Source organism: Orcinus orca, chromosome 6 (assembly GCF_937001465.1).
Source record: "Orcinus orca chromosome 6, mOrcOrc1.1, whole genome shotgun sequence".
NCBI classification, from domain to species: Eukaryota; Metazoa; Chordata; class Mammalia; order Artiodactyla; family Delphinidae; genus Orcinus; species Orcinus orca.
Genome location: NC_064564.1, coordinates 35,351,450 through 35,370,986, shown reverse-complemented (window position 1 = coordinate 35,370,986; position 19,537 = coordinate 35,351,450). Strand labels below are relative to the sequence as shown.

The 19,537-nt window shown below is 43.8% G+C and overlaps 1 protein-coding gene across 1 annotated transcript in view; it reads right to left on the bottom strand.

The window, feature by feature from the left end:
• FBP2 (fructose-bisphosphatase 2) overlaps positions 1-13,896 on the bottom strand; it is a 36,121-nt gene extending 22,225 nt beyond the window's left edge. Inside the window, exons 1-3 of the mRNA XM_004283040.4 lie at positions 13,478-13,896; positions 8,772-8,934; positions 6,518-6,610 (exon numbers count right to left, since the gene is read on the bottom strand). Of these exons, the coding sequence (XP_004283088.1) occupies positions 6,518-6,610; positions 8,772-8,934; positions 13,478-13,647 (426 nt within the window). The 5' untranslated portion in view covers positions 13,648-13,896. The remainder of the gene's footprint in view (positions 1-6,517; positions 6,611-8,771; positions 8,935-13,477) is intronic.
• Between the last annotated feature and the right edge of the window lie 5,641 nt (positions 13,897-19,537).

Sequence of the window (19,537 nt, the reverse complement as noted above, 5' to 3'; positions counted from 1 at the left end):
TGAAGTCTCTGGTCTTTAATTAATCTTTGTGTATGGTGTGAAGTAGGAGTCAAGTTCATTTTTTCTCATACCGATATTCACCTGGACCAGCATCACTTATTGAAGGGATCATCCTGTACAAATTAAACTTCAGTATTGCCTTTTCATAAATCAGGCAATCATTCGTGTGTGGGTTTATCTCTAGGATCTCTTTTGTGTTCCACTGGTCTATGTATCCTTATGTCAGTAAAAGAGTAGAATTTTGGTGAGGTTGACTTACCCATAGTAATGGGAGACGGGGTCTCCTGACCCTGTAGGGGTGTTAAAACCCACACCCTTGATTTACTCAGATCAACAAGACCAGCTCCTCACATCAGGACAACTCCCTCAGTCCTCCTTTTAAGCCTCTGGTTTTCACTTTTCTGATTGTGGTCCTCCGCCCTTTACCTTGTGTTTATTGCTTGTTCATTTCAATGAGCTCAGCCACGAATTTAAAGGATGATATATTGTATCCAAAAGTTCTGGATGTCTTGAAGGGAGAGAGTTTGCACTTTGTCTAATCTGTGACTGTTGGAAATGGAAAATGTCAACTTCAAGAAAAAGGAAAATCATAGAACAGGGAGCTGAAAGCAGTATGGGACATCATGAAGGGTGTTTTAGCAATGCTCTTCAGAGATAAGGGGAAGAAAATACTTTTGACAGTTCTCTGACAGTCCTGAAACTTCTATCTTGATGCTTATAGAAAATCAAAGAAATCCTGGTCAGAAACGGGCACCATCCCTGGCTTTGATAGGGTTCTAAGAGGCTGTGACAGCCCCATGAGGTCTCTGAAGCAAGCTGCTCTCTCATTAGATATTGCTTAAGCATCACAAAGCTTTCTCTTCATGTCTCATTCATTTCTCAAACTTGCCCCACTTCTTTAGAAACAGTATCAGAGAAAATCTATGGTTATTTGGACTAGCATTCAAAGCCTCTGGTTTATTTGAATTTTAAGACAAAATCTCTGTATTCAAAATCACCAAAATTCAAGTGTGAATATCCCATATTACGTATAGTAATATTCCTCTTTTTTTGTTTCAAAGACTTCATTTTTTTGAGAACAGTTTTAGGGTCACAGAAAAATTGTGAGAAAGATACAGAGATTTCCTACATACTCCCTGTCCACACACATGCAGAGCCTCCCCCATTATTCCTCTTTGTTTTTAAATCAGTTGGCTTTAAGAAGCTATTAAGACCATCAACAAAATGAAAAAGAAAAAAATATTTGGAGATAATACATAGAATAAGGGATTAATATCCAAAATATACAAAGAACTCACACAACTCAATGGCATAAAAACAAATGATCTGACTGAATAGACATTTTTCCAAAGAAGGCATACAAAGGGCCAACGGTTATATGAAAAGGTGCTCAACATCACTAATCATCAGGGAAATGCAAATCAAAACCACAATGAGATAGCACCGCACACCTGTCAGAATGACTAATATCAAAAAGATCAGCAATAAAAAGTGTCAGTGAGGATGTGGAGAGAAGGGAATCCTCGGGCACTGCTTGTAGGAATGTAAATTCGTGAAGCCACCATGGAAAACAGTATGGAGGTTCTTCCAAGAATTAAATATAGAGCTATATAAGATCCAGCAATTACACTTCTGGGTATACACCTGAAGGACATGAAATCACTCTTTCACAGATATATATACATAAAATTCAGCAATAAAGAACAAGGAAATCCTGCCATTCATAACAATATGGATGGACTTTGAGGGCATTATGCTAAGTGAAATAAGTCAGAGAAGGACAAATACTGTATGATCCCACTTACATGTGGACTCTAAAAAAAAAAAAAAGCTCATAGATACAGAGAACAGATTGGTAGTTTCCAGAAGCAAGGGGTGGGGTAGGTGAAATAAGTGAAGGTGGTCAAAAGTACAGACTTCCAATTATAAGATAAGTAAGTCCTGGGGATGTAATGTACAGCATCGAGACTAGAGTTAATAATACCATGTTGTCACACTTTCTTCTCAACTGCTCATGGGACATAATCCAGGATAGATCATATCTTGGATCACAAATCAAGCCTTGGTAAATTTAAGAAAATTGAAATCATATCAACTATATTTTCTGACCACAATGCTATGAGACTAGGTATCAATTACAGGAAAAAATCTGTACAAAAATACAAATACATGGAGGCTACACAATACACTACTTAATAACCAAGAGATCACTGAGGAAATAAAAAAATACCAAGAAACAAATGACAATGAAAACAAGACAACCCAAAACCTATGGGATGCAGCAAAAGCAGTTTTAAGAGGGAAGTTTATAGCCATAAAATCCTACCTCAAGAAACAAGAAACACCTCAAATAAACAACCTAAACTTACACCTAAAGCAATTAGAGAAAGAAGAACAAAAAATCCCCAAAGTTAGCAAAAGGAAAGAAATCATAAAGATAAGATCAGAAATAAATGAAACAGAAATGAAGGAAACAATAGCTAAGAGCAATAAAACTAAAAGCAGGTTCTTTGAGAAGATAAACAAAACTGATAAACCATTAGCCAGACTCATCAAGAAAAAAAGGGAGAAGACTCAAATAATAGAATTAGAAATGAAAAAGGAGAAGCAACAACTGACGCTGCAGAAATACAAAGGATCATGAGAGATTACTACAAGTAACTATATGCCAATAAAATGGACAACCTGGAAGAAATAGGCACAGTCTTAGAAGAGCACAGCATTCCAAGACTGAACCAAGAAGAAATAGGAAATGTAAACAGACCAATCACAAGCTCTGAAATTGGAACTGTGATTAAAAATCTTCCAACAAACAAAAGCCCAGGACCAGATGGCTTCCAGGCAAATTCTATCAAACATTTAGAGAAGAGCTAACACCTATGCTTCTCAAACTCTTCCAAAATATAGCAGAGAGAGGAACACTACCAACCTCATTAGACAAGGCCACCATCACCCTGATACCAAAACAAGACAAAGATGCCACAAAGAAAGAAAACTACAGGCCAATATCACTGATGAACATAGATGCAAAAATCCTCAACAAAATACTAGCAAACAGAATCCAACAGCACATTAAAAGGATCATACACCATGATCAAGTGGGGTTTATCCCAGGAATGCAAGGATTCTTCAATATATACAAACCAATCAATGTGATACACCATATTAACAAATTGAAGGAAAAAAACCATATGATCATCTCAATAGATGCAGAAAAAGCTTTCAACAAAATTCAACACCCATTTATGATAAAAATCCTCCAGAAAGTAGGCAGAGACGGAAACTACCTCAACGTAATAAAGTCTGTATATGACAAACCCATGGCCAACATCATTCTTAACAGTGAAAAACTGAAACCATTTCCACTAAGATCAGGAACAAGACAAGGTTGCCCACTCTCACCACTATTATTCAACATAGTTTTGGAAGTTTTAGCCACAGCAATCAGAGAAGAAAAAGAAATCAAAGGAATCCAAATCGGAAAAGAAGAAGTAAAGCTGTCACTGTTTGCCGATGACAAGGTACTATACATAGAGAATCCTAAAGACGTTACCAGAAAACTACTAGAGCTACTCAATGAATTTGGTAAAGTAGCAGGATAAAAAATTAATGCACAGAAATCTGTTGCACTCCTATACACCAATGATGAAAAACCTGAAAGAGAAATTAAGGAAACACTCCCATTTACCATTGCAACAAAAAGAATAAAATACCTTGTAATAAGCCTACCTAAGGAGACAAAAGACCTGTATGAAGAAAACTATAAGACACTGATGAAAGAAATTAAAGATGATACAAACAGATGGAGAGATGTACCATGTTCTTGGATTGGAAGAACTAACATTGTGAAAATGACTATACTACCCAAAGCAATCTACACATTCAATGCAATCCTTATCAAACTACCAATGGAATTTTTCACAGAACTAGAACAAAATATTTCACAATTTGTATGGAGATACAAAAGACCCCGAATACCCAAAGCAATCTTGAGAAAGAAAAACGGAGCTGGAGGAATCAGGCTCCCAGACTTCAGACTATACTACAAAGCTACAGTAATCAAGACAGTATGGTACTGGCACAAAAACAGAAATATAGGTCAATGGAACAGGATAGAAAGCCCAGAGATAAACCCATGCACATATGGTCATCTTATCTTTGATAAAGGTGGCAAGAATATACAATGGACAAAAGACAGCCTCTTCAATAAATGGTGCTGGGACAACTGGACAGCTGCATGTAAAAGAATGAAATTAGAACACTCCCTAACACCATGCACAAAAATAAACTCAAAATGGATTAAAGACCTAAATGTAAGGCCAGACACTATAAAACTCTTAGAGGAAAACATAGGCAGAACACTGTATGACATAAATCACAGCAAGATCCTTTTTGTCCCACCTCCTAGAGAAATGGAAATAAAAACAAAAATAAACAAATGGGACCTAATGAATCTTAAAAGCTTTTGCACACCGAAGGAAAACATAAACAAGATGAAAAGACAACCCTCAGAATGGGAGAAAATATTTGTAAATGAAGCAACTGACAAAGGACTAATCTCCAAAATTTACAAGCAGCTCATGCAGCTCAATATCAAAAAAGCAAACAACCCCATCCAAAAATGGGCAGAAGATCTAAATAGACATTTCTCCAAAGAAGATATACAGACAACCAACAAACACATGAAAGAATGCTCAACATCACTAATCATTAGGGAAATGCAAATCAAAACTACAATGACATATCACCTCACACCAGTCAGAATGGTCATCATCAAAAAATCTACAAACAGGGCTTCCCTGGTGGCACAGTGGTTGAAAGTCCACCTGCCGGTGCAGGGGACACGGGTTCGTGCCCCGGTCTGGAAGGATCCCACATGCTGCGGAGCAGCTGGGCCGTGAGCCATGGTCGCTGAGCCTGCGCGTCCGGAGCCTGTGCTCCGCAACAGGAGAGGCCACAACAGTGAGAGGCCCACATACAGGAAAAAAAAAAAAATCTACAAACAATAAGTGCTGGAGAGGGTGTGGAGAAAAGGGAACCCTCTTGCACTGTTGGTGGCAATGTAAATTGATACAGCCACTATGGAGAACAGTATGGAGGTTCCTTAAAAAACTACAAATAGAACTACCATACAACCCAGAAATCCCACTACTGGGCATATACCTTGAGAAAATGATAATTCAAAAAGAGTCATGTACCACAATGTCCACTGCAGCTCTATTTACAATAGCCAGGACATGGAAGCAACCTAAGTGTCCATCGACAGATGAATGGATAAAGAAGATGTGGCACATATATACAATGGAATATTACTCAGCCATAAAAAGAAACGAAACTGAGTTATTTGTAGTGAGGTGGATGGACCTAGAGTCTGTCATACAGGCTGAAGTAAGTCAGAAATAGAAAAACAATACTGTATGCTAATACATATATATGGAATCTAAAAAAAAAAGAAAATTGTTCTGAAGAACCTAGGGACAGGATAGGAATAAAGATGCAGATGTATAGAATGGACTTGAGGACGTGGGAATGGGAAGGGTAAGCTGGGATGAAGTGAGAGAGTGGCATGGACTTATATACACTACCAAATGTAAAATAGATAGCTAGTGGGAAGCAGCCACATAGCACAGGGAGATCAGCTCAGTGCTTTGTGTCCACCTAGAGGGGTGGGATAGGGATGATGGATGGGAGATGCAAGAGGGAGGAGATATGGGGATATATGTATATGTATAGCTGATTCACTTTGTTATAAAGCAGAAACCAACATACCATTTTAAAGCAATTATACTCCAATAAAGGTGTTTAAAAAAAAATACTGTATTGTCTATTTGAAAGTGGCTGTGAGAGTAGATCTTAAAAGTCCTCATCACACACACACACACACACACACACACACACACTCTCACACACACACACACACAAATTGTAACTATGTGCGGGGATGGATGTTGACAGTTTCAGTGAATTTTGCCAACAGCCTAAGCGAGCCTGGAAGCGAATTCTTCTCAATAGGATGCCAGGCTGGCTGACACCAAGATTTTGGCCTTACAAGCCAGAGAACCTAGCCATGCCTGCCAAACTTCTGACCCAAGAACTGGGTGATAATTAATGGAGGTTGTTTTAAGCCTCTAAATGTGTAGTGAATTGTTACAGCAGCAACAGAAAGCAAACGCAGTAAGATTTAAGATACACAAGGAAGGAACAGAGGGGCCTTCAGATGCCACCAGGAACCTAATTCCACGTCTGGCATCTGTGTTGCCTCCAGATTTTCAGAACAAGGCCCCATCTATCAGCTCACCCTCCCTTCCTAGGAACGCCGAGAACAGGACTGAAGGAAATGAGCGATTCGGGTATTCAATGAGGAGCCCGAGGCAGAGCGAGGTTCATGGCTTGCCTGCCACAGTGTGTCTGGTTAGTGGGAGGACCGAGGTTAGAACTCCAGACTTGTGGCTCCCAGCCCAGGAACGTTTGGAACCACCAGAGGAAGGAGGTGTTACAGAGCATACTGTTTACTCACCTTTCTGTAGATGGCAAATATGGTTCCAATGGAGGCCAGGCAGTCGATGTTCGAAGATCCGTCCAGTGGGTCAAAGCAGACCACGTATTTCCCCTACATGCGCAGAGGGCAGAACACCTGATCAGGTCACCTTCCGAGCAACACACTCTGTGTACGTGGCTGTGTGTGTCAGACAACGCTACACCAAAAGCGATTCAGAGCAAAGGGATATCCTTGTCAAAAAATGCAATTACTTAAGGAGTGCAGAGTGTATCAGCACACATTAACTGTGCAGCTCAGAGCCCGCCTGCCCATAAACAGATTAGTTGACACCCACAGTGGGTGATGGAGGTCCCACCCACCTCCAAATAGCTCTCCTCCCACCTGCCCTGGCTCCGCCCTCCCCTCCTACCTGGGACCAGTGGGGACTCAGAGCTGCTGAGGGTGTGAGAGGAAACCAGGTCTGAAATGGGCACCTTGCAGGGAAGAGGTGGAGAAGCTGAAGACGACCTTGGATAAGCTCTACCCACGTCCACAGTAAGGTCGGCTACTGATTTACTGATACTTCTGAGCCTCTCCCCAGACAAGCTTTTTTCATTTTAGCACATTTTTACTGAAAGAAAATCTCAGAACAATGTCCCAGGGCCTCTGGGTGTGTCTTATTAAAATAGCTGTTATGTATGACTACATCAGGAGAATAAAAATACTCCTCTGGGTTTTGCTGCACCCACCCTACCTTGCTGATGTGACGACCAGAGACAGAGTAGGCGGGGTCTTGAGACACCATGTCCCTCATGCCCACTCACGCTGCTGTCGCCGGCAGCTCGGGGGAAAGAAAACACCAGATACTTTTTACAGGCCTCCTATGTGCAAGATTCTGTGAGAGCCTTAGTGTTGGGGACTGGGGTGTCCTGGCTAATTAAACACTGGTGATCGAGCCTCAAGTAAGATGGGAGTCATTTTTCCCACCACTAATCTCCTTTCCCCTGACTTTCCAATGAGTAATGCCCTAGCTTAATGTGAGATTTCTTCCTTTCTTTCTTTCCCTTTTTTCCTTTCTTTCTTTCTTTCTTTCTTTCTCTCTTTCTTTCTTTCTTTCTTATTTCTTCCTTTTCTCCTTTCTTTTTTCCTTGTTCAACAGGAGGTGAAGCGGGGAGGGCAGTGGAATTCATAAACCTGGAAATTCCCCATTCTCCCTGTAGATAAGCCAATTCAGCCCCTTCATTTCACACATGCATGCATTCAACAGATATTTGTTGAACATCAGGCATATGCTGGAGAAGGTTCACAAGCTGACGTGGGAACAAGCAAGGAGTATTCAAGAACTAGCGTGAAGACCTGTGTAGCTCAGGCCAACGGGGAAAGAAAACGTGAGATTTGATCAGAGAGATAATCAAGGGTCATATCGGTGGAAGTTGAAAGTTGAAAATAATAGGTGTGACTTAGCCTAATTATGTGAGACAACAAGTATAACGTGCTTTGGCACAGTCCCCACCATACAGCAAGTGTTCGATAAATTTGGCTTTACTTTACTTTTTCCATCCTTTCAGCTAATCACAAGGAAATGGCACCTTGTCCCCAGGACCCACTGTACAAAACAAGGGCCAACAGTCTTAGCGTTTATTTGGCGTTACCGTACGGCAGCTGAATATCGGTTGAATTTTTTGGCCACCAGCTTTTTTTTTTTTTTTTTTTTAATAAACTGTGAAAACATAGTGAATATAGACCCTCCCCAATCATGCCCTGCACTAACCAAGTTTACCATTGCATTAAGGCCAGAGCAACGATCTTTATGAATTCTTTTATGTTTTAGTCTAAGTTTGTCAGGCATGAAGGAATCTCTGCTGAAACCAAACCCCCTTGGGGAAGGGGCTGGGAGTATAGTGGGGATGAGAAGATTAAGAGACGGTATAGTACCACAAGAACTCTACTTTTTACTGGACTGGATTTTCAAGCGCTCCAAAATGTTGGGACTTGTTACCAGTACAGTAAGTGAAAACCCATGATGAACCCCATCCACTGAGAAGTTACAGTAAAGCACTCTGATTTATTTCCTGAATGAATCACTGCCTTATTACGGAGTCTGTTTGACTAGACAGCATAAGGATTCCAACTAAAGAAGCATGTAATCCCTTGTTTGTTTCCAGAAAACAAAAAATTAAGCAATAGAGGAAAATACCAGAAATAAAAAAAAGTAAGGCAACCAGAGTCCTCCCAACTCAGTTGCGCCCTCTACTGGTGAGTAAGGGAACTTCAGCAAGGCTGCCACACTCACCCTCTTCTCCTGGGCGGTGATAAGTGCGTCTTTATTCTCTTCCGAGACCAGGACGCAGGTGCTGTAGGAGGACTGGAGCATGTTGATCACCAGGGAATTGGATAACACGTCCAGTTTCTTCACCTCATCCCCTGTCACGTTCACGCTTCCCGCGATTCCGTACCTAAGAAGACAAAAGGTTGGAGGAAATCAGGAAGGGAGCCTGGACTCCAGCAGAGATGCCCAGACGCCAAGATACCGCCGCTGTATCCCTCTTTGCCCTTCATGGCTCCAGAGTCTCCAACTTATAAATACGACCAAGTGCGTCCTGTCTCACAGCGCTGGTTCTTACTCTTGCTTCCTTTACACCTCAGGGATATTGTCCTAAGTCCCTCGTCGTCCCAGTAAACACGAACCAGAATTCAATCTTACTAACGAGCAACCCTGCCCCCGGCCCTGGGAGAGAGAATTCATAAAGTCAGACACATCGCCATAATTAATAACTCTAAAAAGTAAAGGACCGGGCTTCCCTGGTGGCGCAGTGGTTAAGAGTCCGCCTGCCGAGGCAGGGGACACGGGTTCGTGCCCCGGTCTGGGAGGATCCCGCATGCCGCGGAGCGGCTGGGCCCGTGAGCCGTGGCCGCTGAGCCTGCGCGTCCGGAGCCTGTGCTCCGCAGCGGGAGAGGCCACAACAGGGAGAGGCCCGCGTACCGCAAAAAAAAAAAAAAGTAAAGGACCGTGGCTTTCCAGCCCCGGAATTTCTAGTATTTGTTGATTATCCTCAAATAGTGGCCTGCTGGGCTGAATTAAAATTTGCTCTGCTGTAGCTTGGCATTACTTGAATAAGAAGGAAAGTGGGGGACAGACTTAACTAGTTTAATTTGATTCTTTACCACCATTCCAAGCAATGTAAGAATGAACACTACTGTAAGAATTCTATCTGGAGGCTTTGTGTTTTAGAGGATTGCTATGCAAAGGTCTCCAGGGAATTCCTTGGGGGTCCCGTGGTTAGGACTCAGTGCTTTCACTTCCCCAGGCCCGGGTTTGATCCCTGGTTGGGGAACTAAGATCCCGAAAGCTGCGTAGCTCGGCAAAAAAAAAAAAAAAATCTCCAGCTCCCACCCTCGTGGGTGGGATCCTTCTAAAATCAGTCAGATCACCCCTGTCTCTCCCAGAGTTCCCAGGTCCTCCACAGTGGGTTTCAGGCCGCACCAAGGAAGGCCTGGTCCCACACTGGCCTTGCCTCTTGGCCCTCTCACCCTCAGTCTCAGCCTCTGGAACCCAACGGGCACACACCTGCCTCACACAGACCCCTGGGTTCCCTGTCCCCCACCCCCCGTGCTCTTCTCTCCGTAAGCCACATGGCTACCACCCCCCTCAAGCCCTTCTCATGCCAACAGCCACCAAGGTCCTGAGGCCACCAGCACCCAGCAAGCTGCTTCTCTCCTCTCCCCCTTCACTCATGGTATCCCCCCCATGGGAGTGCTTTCTGCCCACAGACAACTTTCTTCTACTTGCCCTCCTAACCTCTTCCAGAAGCTTCCCTGGTGCCACACACACCAGATACAGCCTTGTCAGCCCTTCCAGAGCAGCTCACAACCTGTTTGTGGGAATGTCCTTCCTGCTGGATTATCTGCTCACCGAAGGCAAGAGCTGTGACTCACTGTACTTGTTTCCACAGTGCTCAGATGCTCAATATACGTTCACTGAATTAGAAGAATGGATGGCAGGAAAGTAATTCCCCCCCTCTCCTTTTTGTTAACGCCATTTATTTGTTGAAGCAATCCTCAGGTGGCTCTAACAGGTAGCCAGGGTTGAGACCCACTGATTCACCCTAAGCCGGGGCAGGGGACAGCTCATTTCCCGCCCTTTTCCCTGATTGACAGCCTCTCCCCTCCCCCACCGATCCCCCCATAGCTTGATATCTGATGTGATGAGATCTGCCTTGGAAAACAATACTGGTGGCCTCACCTCAAAGACTGTACCTTCTGGTTCAAAATAAAAGCAAACAAATACACAACAGCAACCACAAAACTGGGTTATGTTGCATCAGAATTTAAAGGGTCCACAAACCCAATCCTGTTGTTTAACTGGAATCTTGATACGACTTCTACCGGAGAATGAAGAGCTGGGGTGCCTGAGGCCTGTGGGTGTTGGAGAAACAGGCTCTCCGTCCTATGCTTTGCAAACACTTCCTCCACCTCCACACAAACCCCGCCCTTATCCCGCCCCTCAACCCACCCTCTGCACCCTCCCTGCAGGTGCGGGGCATTCTTCTCTGCCTACCCCCTCCCACCATCCACACCCCTCCTTTCAGAAAGAATGGAAGATCGTCACAATGAGATCTAGTCGCCTGACAACTACTCCAAGTTAGATCATGGGCAGAAAAGTGCTTTTTAACCCGTAAGACTATTTCTTAGATCTTAACTAACATTTAAGCTTTACTGATAATTTTTTAATGGATTGTTCTACTGTTTTGACATTAGAAAGCCGTGGAGAGGATTCCAGGGTGGTATTCTAGCATCCCCTTCTTCCTACAGCAAGGAGCAGAGAAAACAGAAGAAAAATATGAGACTTTCTGATCCATTTTGCATTTATCGAGCAGGTGCCTAGAAATGTCTTCCCAAAAAGAGGAAGCAAAGGAATGAGGGGCTTGAGACCCCCTAAGTGGGAAAGTGGCAGGAATATGTTAAAGTCCCGTTTTCATGAGCAGAATTGCTCTGGGATAGGATGCAAACTTTTAGCTCTTTGAGAAGAAATTCCAGGGTCCTCTTAAAATTATCTCAGCATCTTATTAGAAAGAAGGAATTTCCAACCAATGGACTTCTCCCACTGACACCTTGGGTATCTATTACAGAGGTACCCAGGGAAGGATGCCGCCTGAATTGGCAAAATACGTGGTCTCTGCCCTATGGAGGACACCTGCCTCAGCCTCCGAGAAAATGCGAAATCCTGACGGCTTGTTTCCACGGGCTGCGTCTGCCACCTAGTGGTGGCTCAGCGACATCGCCCTGTTAGCCGGCAAATTTCCCCAGGTTCGGACTTGGAACCACAGTAACAAGGAGCATTTATTACGGGGCTGGCACTGTCGAAATCATCATCACATGCACCTACGAAGCTTTACAACTAGCCCTACGAGTTAGGTGCTATTAGTATCCAATCCGTTTTACAATTTTACAGGCCCTAGCGAGAGTAGATCATTGACCATGATCACATGGCACAAAAAACCAAGTCAGAGGAGCACCTGAATTATCCAATCGCTGAGTCCACGTCCTCTGGACACTCCATGGCCACAAAGTCAGAGTTCTGCAGCGATTAGCACAACCCCACCACAGCAGCCCCTGCCCAGCCCATATGATGCACTGGGGAGCCCATTAACATGGGTAACACTGAGAGGTCAGCAGGCAATTCAGGAAACTGCTCTATGCGTAGCGCAGCTCACCACCAGATAGGAGCAGAACAGAGGCAAGTAGCTGTGTCTCACGTTCATGAAGGTCTTTAAAGGTAGAGCTGGCCGTTATTGCCAAATGAGGTACTCGTACAGTTACAGCAATACAGAGAGGGGGAAAACCAGTCACAATCACCTTTAACTTGGAGCTCATTACTGAGTCACCAAGCATTATATAAATAAACTCTGTAATTATCTTTTTTTTTTTTTGTCCTGCGGTACGCGGGCCTCTCACTGTTGTGGCTTCTCCCGTTGCGGAGCACAGACTCCAGATGCGCAGGCTCAGCGGCCATGGCTCACGGGCCCAGCCGCTCCGCGGCATGTGGGATCCTCCCGGACCGGGGCACGAACCTGTGTCCCCTGCATCGGCAGGCGGACTCTCAACCACTGCGCCACCAGGGAAGCCGCAATTATCACATTTTTTTGTGTTAAAAGTACTAAGTTGTTAGAATAAATATTTCAAATTATTGGACTTTGTTATTTCTTCATTTTGGAATAATAATAATAACAACAATGGGTGTGTTCATCTTCTGAGAGGATCTCCACTGCAATCGCTACCAGGAAAAAGGAAGCCCAAAGAAAGACTGCTTCTTTTCACCACAGACTTAAACTGGACCCTTGGCTGTGAGGATTGGCAGCTGTAGCATGAACTTGGGTAAAGCACCAAGAGGGCGAAGTGGAAGAACGCTCTGCATTCCCTCCTCCCGGGCCCAGCACCTCCCAGCTTCCTGCACACCAAGTGGAGAGAAGATTGAGTCACAGAGAAGAAATAAAATATTGTTTTAAAAGCAAAAGAGTCTTTTCGATGGTGAGAAAGGAGACGGATGACGGGCCCTGGGATTCAGTAAATGATTTCTACCTCCTAATGACTATCATGGGCAAAGGTCATGGTAATAAAACGCTCATATCTGCAAAGGGCGTCAAGCGTCCTCTCAAGTCTCCTGGCGGTTGCTTTGCGCCAGTGAGAATGCAAGCACAAGTCACGATAACTCAGGATATGTTTCAATGGAACAAGCCCCTGAGCTTATCATTATAATACATGGTAACTGGGAAAATTATATATTTTTTCTCCATAGCATGTCTCCAAGTATTTTGTTTCTTTCTTGAAACAAGTCGAAGGCCCCTTTATCAAAGGACACCTGGCAGAAACTTTAAAGGCAACTTCCCTCCAGGGCTCACGGGCTAATACTTCTGAGTCCGTTTCGGCCCAAGCACCTACAGCTCTGCCCACCCGCACCGGGGCCCCCCATCACTGCGTGTCGCAGCAGGGCAGACTCACAGGTGGGCCAGGCCAGCCTTGCGCACGGCCGAGGAGATGGCTTTGATGGCCGTCAGCATGGAGTTCAGCAGCTGTGTGAGCTCCCCGGTGCCTTTGGCCTGACGCCCCTTTTCCATAACGTAACGGGTCAGGGTGAGCATGTCCGTTTCGAAGGGGCTTCTGTCCCCCATTGCGGCGGGTAGTTTTTCAAATCCTTTTCTCCCTGCAGAAGAAAGCCTTATCTCTAAGGGCTGGTCAGTGGCTCTGCGGTATCAGAGCTGATTAGAAATCTGTACTGGCCATGCCAGGACCTTTAAGGGAAAGTGCCCCAGGCCACGTGGTTGAGATAACTGGGCGAGTCCTCAAGGAAACCTCTCAGGACTGGCTGATCTGAACGCTGCCAAGCTGTAAATAGAACCGGGCAGCTGGGAAACACAGACCTACTTCTTCTTGACGAAACTTTTTCTTTAAAGATCCTAAGAAGCAACTGTTTAGTAAAGGTAAGAGATGAGAATTCCAGCCACTAAAAAAAAAAAAAAAAGATCCATAAAACCCTCTTATTCAAAGACTCAAAAGGTTTCTTCTCATGTATCTACTGCAGGGCCCCATTCCCTCATATTGCAGGAGGCAGATTGGCAGATATCTTATCTGGGGTACAGGTCACGTAACAAAATGATGGCAATCCTGGGACTTCTTAGCCAGGGTTCTTTCATATGTTTGAAAAGGATGCTTTTAAATTCCAAAAAGCATGTATGATCGGATGGATATTTATAATAGGTATTCAAATCTGGAAGAAAAAACTATTCCTAGTGCCTAGCACTAGGGTTATGTGATCAATTCTTTATTTTTTCAATTTCTCTAGATTTGCATTTTTATAGCAAAAATGATGCTTGCTGATTGGAAAGGAAACACTACAGAACCAGCCCATCCTCCAACCCACTGCCAGAAATAACTGCATTAGAGGTGGTGGGGATCTGTATTTGTAAACAGGGGAGGAGGTCTGCATAGGGTGGTCCAAGCACTTTCTCTGGGGGCAGAGACACCTGGCTCCGAGTCCCAGGCTAGTCATCTGCTAGTTGTACAGTTTGGAAAAGCTTCTGAAGCCTCAGTTTCCTCACTTGTAAATGGTGATAACGATAAAACATCTACCTGACAGAGGGGTTGTGAGGATTAAAGTGATAAGATGTGCCTGTCATGGTAGGTGCTCAATACTTGCTAGTTGTTATTACGCTTCCAATTTGTTGATGTATGTATAACTATCCTGTATACATATACAATTTCATTTTACAAAATAGGACAATATGCACATTGCTGTGCAAGCTGATTCTTTTCCTTTGACAGTTACTTCAATCAGAATATGTTTAGCTGCAAGTAATAGCAAACATAGAGTGATTTAAATATGTGGGGTTCATTAGCCTCATATTTTCTCCGAGGCAGCAGCTGGCATTCATTTAGCTGGTCAACAGTTCCATTAGGAACCCCTCTCTGTCTCTTCTCCGTCATCCTCGGTCGGCTGGCTTTTGCCTGCAAGCTTATCATCTCACGGGCACAAAATGGCCACTACAGCTCTGAACATCTGAAGACCGAAAGAGGGGAGAAGGGCAACCACATCTGTTCCCTTTTATTAGGAAAGAAATAGTTCCCCAGAAACACCCTCTGCCTACCCCGCACCCCCACCCCAAGTAGCCTTCCACTTTTGAAGCATTGGCCAGATTTACGGCATATGATGATGCTTTGCTGCAAGAGTCGGGCACTGATATTGAATCAACCAATCAGAAGTGTCTTCCACAGCAAAACATCTGGGAAATACATCCGTGTCGACACACAGAGACATACTGCTTTCCCACTGTGTGGACGGTCAGATATTTTTGAAATATTTGCTCCTCAAACAATGCTTCACCAAGATCCTTACCTTTGTGTATGTGCTCGTGTGAGGGCTTCAGTAAGATACAGCCCTAGAAGAGGAGCTTCCATGTCAGAACATTTGAATTTTGACATCACAAGCGTCTAAACTGGAAAACTTTCTTTTTCTTCCCCAAGAGCTTCTGGAAACTGTGAGGACTGTAGAATGGAACTTTCTTTGATCCTGATGTTTCATGTTGCCATCAATAAATAACTCAGCTTTGTCTTTCCCATGGGAGATCAACCATGATTCTTCAGACATAATTATAGAAAGAGCAGTGGCTGGATATTAGGAGTTCTGGGCCAGTAAATGGCCACAAGATAAAGAGAGTGGCCCGGCTGATTGGTTTCCAGATTTTCCTTTGAAGTCAAATGTCATCTGATTAAGAGGGTTTCCCCTCTTTGTGGTGGTACAAAACGATGCCACTCAGAGTGGACCTTCACGTCTTCCCTAGAGAAATGAATTGTATGTTCCCACCAAAACCCATTCGTGAATATTTATAGCAGCTCTATTTAAAATTGTCAGGAACAGCGAACACCCAAATGCTCTTCAATAGTGGTAAAGAAACTGTGGTGGATGCATACAATAGAACTCTATTCAGCAATAAAAAGAAACAAGCTATTGTTCCATGTGGCACTGGGACTAATCTCAAAGGCATTATGCTGGTGAAAGAAGCCAGTCTTAAAAGAGTCCGCCTGCCGATGCAGGGGACACGGGTTCGTGCCCCGGTCCGGGAGGATCCCACATGCCGCGGAGCGGCTGGGCCCGTGAGCCATGGCCGCTGAGCCCGCGCGTCCGGAGCCTGTGCTCCGCGACGGGAGAGGCCACAGCAGTGAGAGGCCCGCGTACCGCAAAAAAGGAAAAAGACTATATGCTGTATGAATCCCTTTATATGATATTCTCAAAAAAGACAAAATTAGAGAGTTAGAGACCAACTTCATGGTTGCCAGGGATAGTTGGTGTGGGCAGGGAGGACAGGATGGGGAATTTTTTGCCTGATGGAACTGTTCTGTATCCTGATTATGGTGATGGCAACTTGAACCTATACATGTGTTAAAATTCAGAGAACTGTACATTTTTAAAAAGTCTTTTTACTGTAAAGTGAAACTCTGTGCCTATTAAACAATAACTCTCTCTTCCCCCTCCATCCTCAGTCCCTGACAACCTGCAGTTCTGCTTGCTATTTCTATGAATTTGACGATTCTAAGTACTTCATATAAGTGGAATCATACAATATTTCTCCTTCTGTGGCTGGCTCATTTCACTTAGCATCATATTTTCAAGGTGCTTCCATGTTGTAGCATGTGTCTGAATTTCCTTCCTTTTTAAGACTGAATAATATTCCATTGGTGGATATACCACATTTTGTTTATCCATTAATCCACCGACGGACACTTTGGTTGTTTCCACCTTTTGGCTACTGTGAATAATGCTATCATGTCCACAGTAGGACGAATACATGTTCAAGTCCCTGCTTTCAGTTTTTTGGGGGTATATACATACACAGAAGTAGAATTGCTGGATCATATGGTAATTCTATGTTTAACTTCTTGAGGAATCACTGTATCATTTTCCACAGTGGCTGCACATTTTACATTCCCACCAGCAGTGCACAAGGGTTCCAATGTCTCAACATCCTTGCCAACAGTTGTTATTTTCTGTTTTTTTTTTTTGTTTGTTTTTTTATAACTAGCATCCTAATGGGTATGAAATGGTATCTCATTGTGGCTTTTTTCTTTTTTTTGCGGTACGTGGGCCTCTCACCATTGTGGCCTCTCCCACTGCGGAGCAACAGGCTCCAGACACGCAGGTTCAGCGGCCATGGCTCATGGGCCCAGTCGCTCCACGGCATGTGAGATCTTCCCGGACCGGGGCACGAATCCGGGTCCCCTGCATCGGCAGGCGGACTCTCAACCACTACGCCACCAGGGAAGCCCTCATCGTGGCTTTGATTGGCATTTCCCTAATGATTGGTGATGTTGAGCATCTTTTCATGTGTTTATTAGCCTTTCTAGTTAATTTTTATTATGTATTTGTTCACAAGAGATTGGAAGTATACAAACTAGTGCTTCAGCACAACTGTCTGGAGAATCCCTGGTGCCCACACACTATGGGTGTTAAGAATGAACAAGACTAGACAATTTGGGAGTCAGAAGGGAGAGTATTGGCTGGTGTCCCTTATAAGCAGTCAACCACTCGTCCATAAAGGGATCTGAGGAAGGGGCTGCTACTTCTGTCACCGTCCAGCCCAGGCTGACAGCCGGTACAGCAATCCCACCACTTTGCAGCTGCATTTAAATGTCAGAAGTTTGTTACCCAATGGTCTAAAATTGCAGCTGATGACCTTTCAGCAAATGCCAAAGTTCTTTCAGGTCACAGGACAGGGTGGAAACTGAAAGAGCAGCTGTGGCGAAAGCCCAGAGGAAGGTAGAAGAGCCTCCAGCTCACAGTTATTTCAGTGCCAAGGATACACTGGTGACCACAAAGCTATCTATGGCTTTGCTCTGCTTAGTGAAAGATGCTCACAGGACTGAGTCTAAGTAAATAAGGTCAAGCAGACCGTCCTAACGGCTGGGGCAATCTTGCTGCTGCCTCAGGGCCCTCCACCCAAAGACAAGGACCTGGAATGTGCCTCTAGAATATCAGCTGAGGGACCAAGCTTTGTTAGCAAAACTCTGCTAAGATGCTTTATGGAATCCCAACATAGGTTTTTTGGGTTTTGTTTTGTTTTTAATATTTATTTGTGTATTTGGCTTCACCTGGTCTTAGTTGCAGCATGCGAGATCTAGTTCCCTGAGCAGGAATTGAACCCGGGCCCCCTGCATTGGAAGTGTGGAGTCTTTAACCATTGGACCACCAGGGAAGTCCCCAACGTAGGTTTTTGTTTTACTTTGTTTTTGAAGTTTTCAATCAGAAAGGGTTTTATTATAAGAAGTAATGCTGGGCTCCCCTGTTGCGCAGTGGTTAAGAATCTGCCTGCCAATGTAGGGGACATGGGTTCGAGCCCTGGTCCGGGAAGATCCCACATGCCGTGGAGCAACTAAGCTCGTGCATTACAGCTACTGAGCCTGTGCTCTAGAGCCCGTGAGCCACAACTACTGAGCCTGTGTGCCACAACTACTGAGCCTGTGCTCTAGAGCCCGTGAGCCACAACTACTGAGCCTGTGTGCCACAACTACTGAGCCCATGTGCCACAACTGTTGAAGCCTGCACACCTAGAGCCCGTGCTCCACAACAAGAGAAGCCACCACAGTAAGAAGCCCGCACACTGCAACGAAGAGTAGCCCCCGCTCGCCTCAACTAGAGAAAGCCAGCGGGCAGCGACGAAGACCTAATGCAGCCAAAAATATAAATAAATAAATTTGGAAAAAAAAACAACAAAAAAAAGGAAATAATGCCATCAGGTAAAAATGCAAAAAAAATTACAATTATGGCAAAATGTTTCAAAATACCTACGCACTTGCCCCCATAGGACTACAGTACTTACTACATACTTGAGCACTGAACATTGAGTGCCATTCTAAACAGCTTCACATAGGAACTCTGTTTCTTTGCAGATCACACCTTCCTTTTCTCACGTGCCAGTGAAACCAGCTTGATGCTTAAGCATCAGCTTTGTTGGATAACAGAAAACAAAGATAAAAAAATAAAGAATACAATTTCTGCTTTCCTATAACATAGTTTTACCAAGATACCAAGTCTAGTTTTCAATGTATAAAAATATGTAGGAAAGTGCTATATACATTCTTCAAATGCAAAAATAAAGTTAAAGTGGGGCTGGCATATGTTGGAACTATATTTTAATTCTTTGGTACCCATTGCACCATTTAATTATATTCTCATCATACTATGCTTTTTTAAAAAAATAATAATAAGGCTTTATCTTTTAAAGTAGTTTAGGTTTACAACAAAATTGCGAGGAGGTACAGAGATTCCTCATTTCCCTCTGTACCCACACATGCATGGCCTTCCCTGTTGTCAACATCACAATATCACTCATCAGAATGGTATTTGTTTTTTCTCTCTTTTTTTTTTTTTTTACAAAAATGAACCTACATTAACCCATCTTTATCACCCAAAATCTATAGTTTACCTTAAGGTTTACTATGGGTGTTGTACATTCTGTGGGTCTGGACAATTGTATCATGACATATATCTATCTATCATAATATCACACA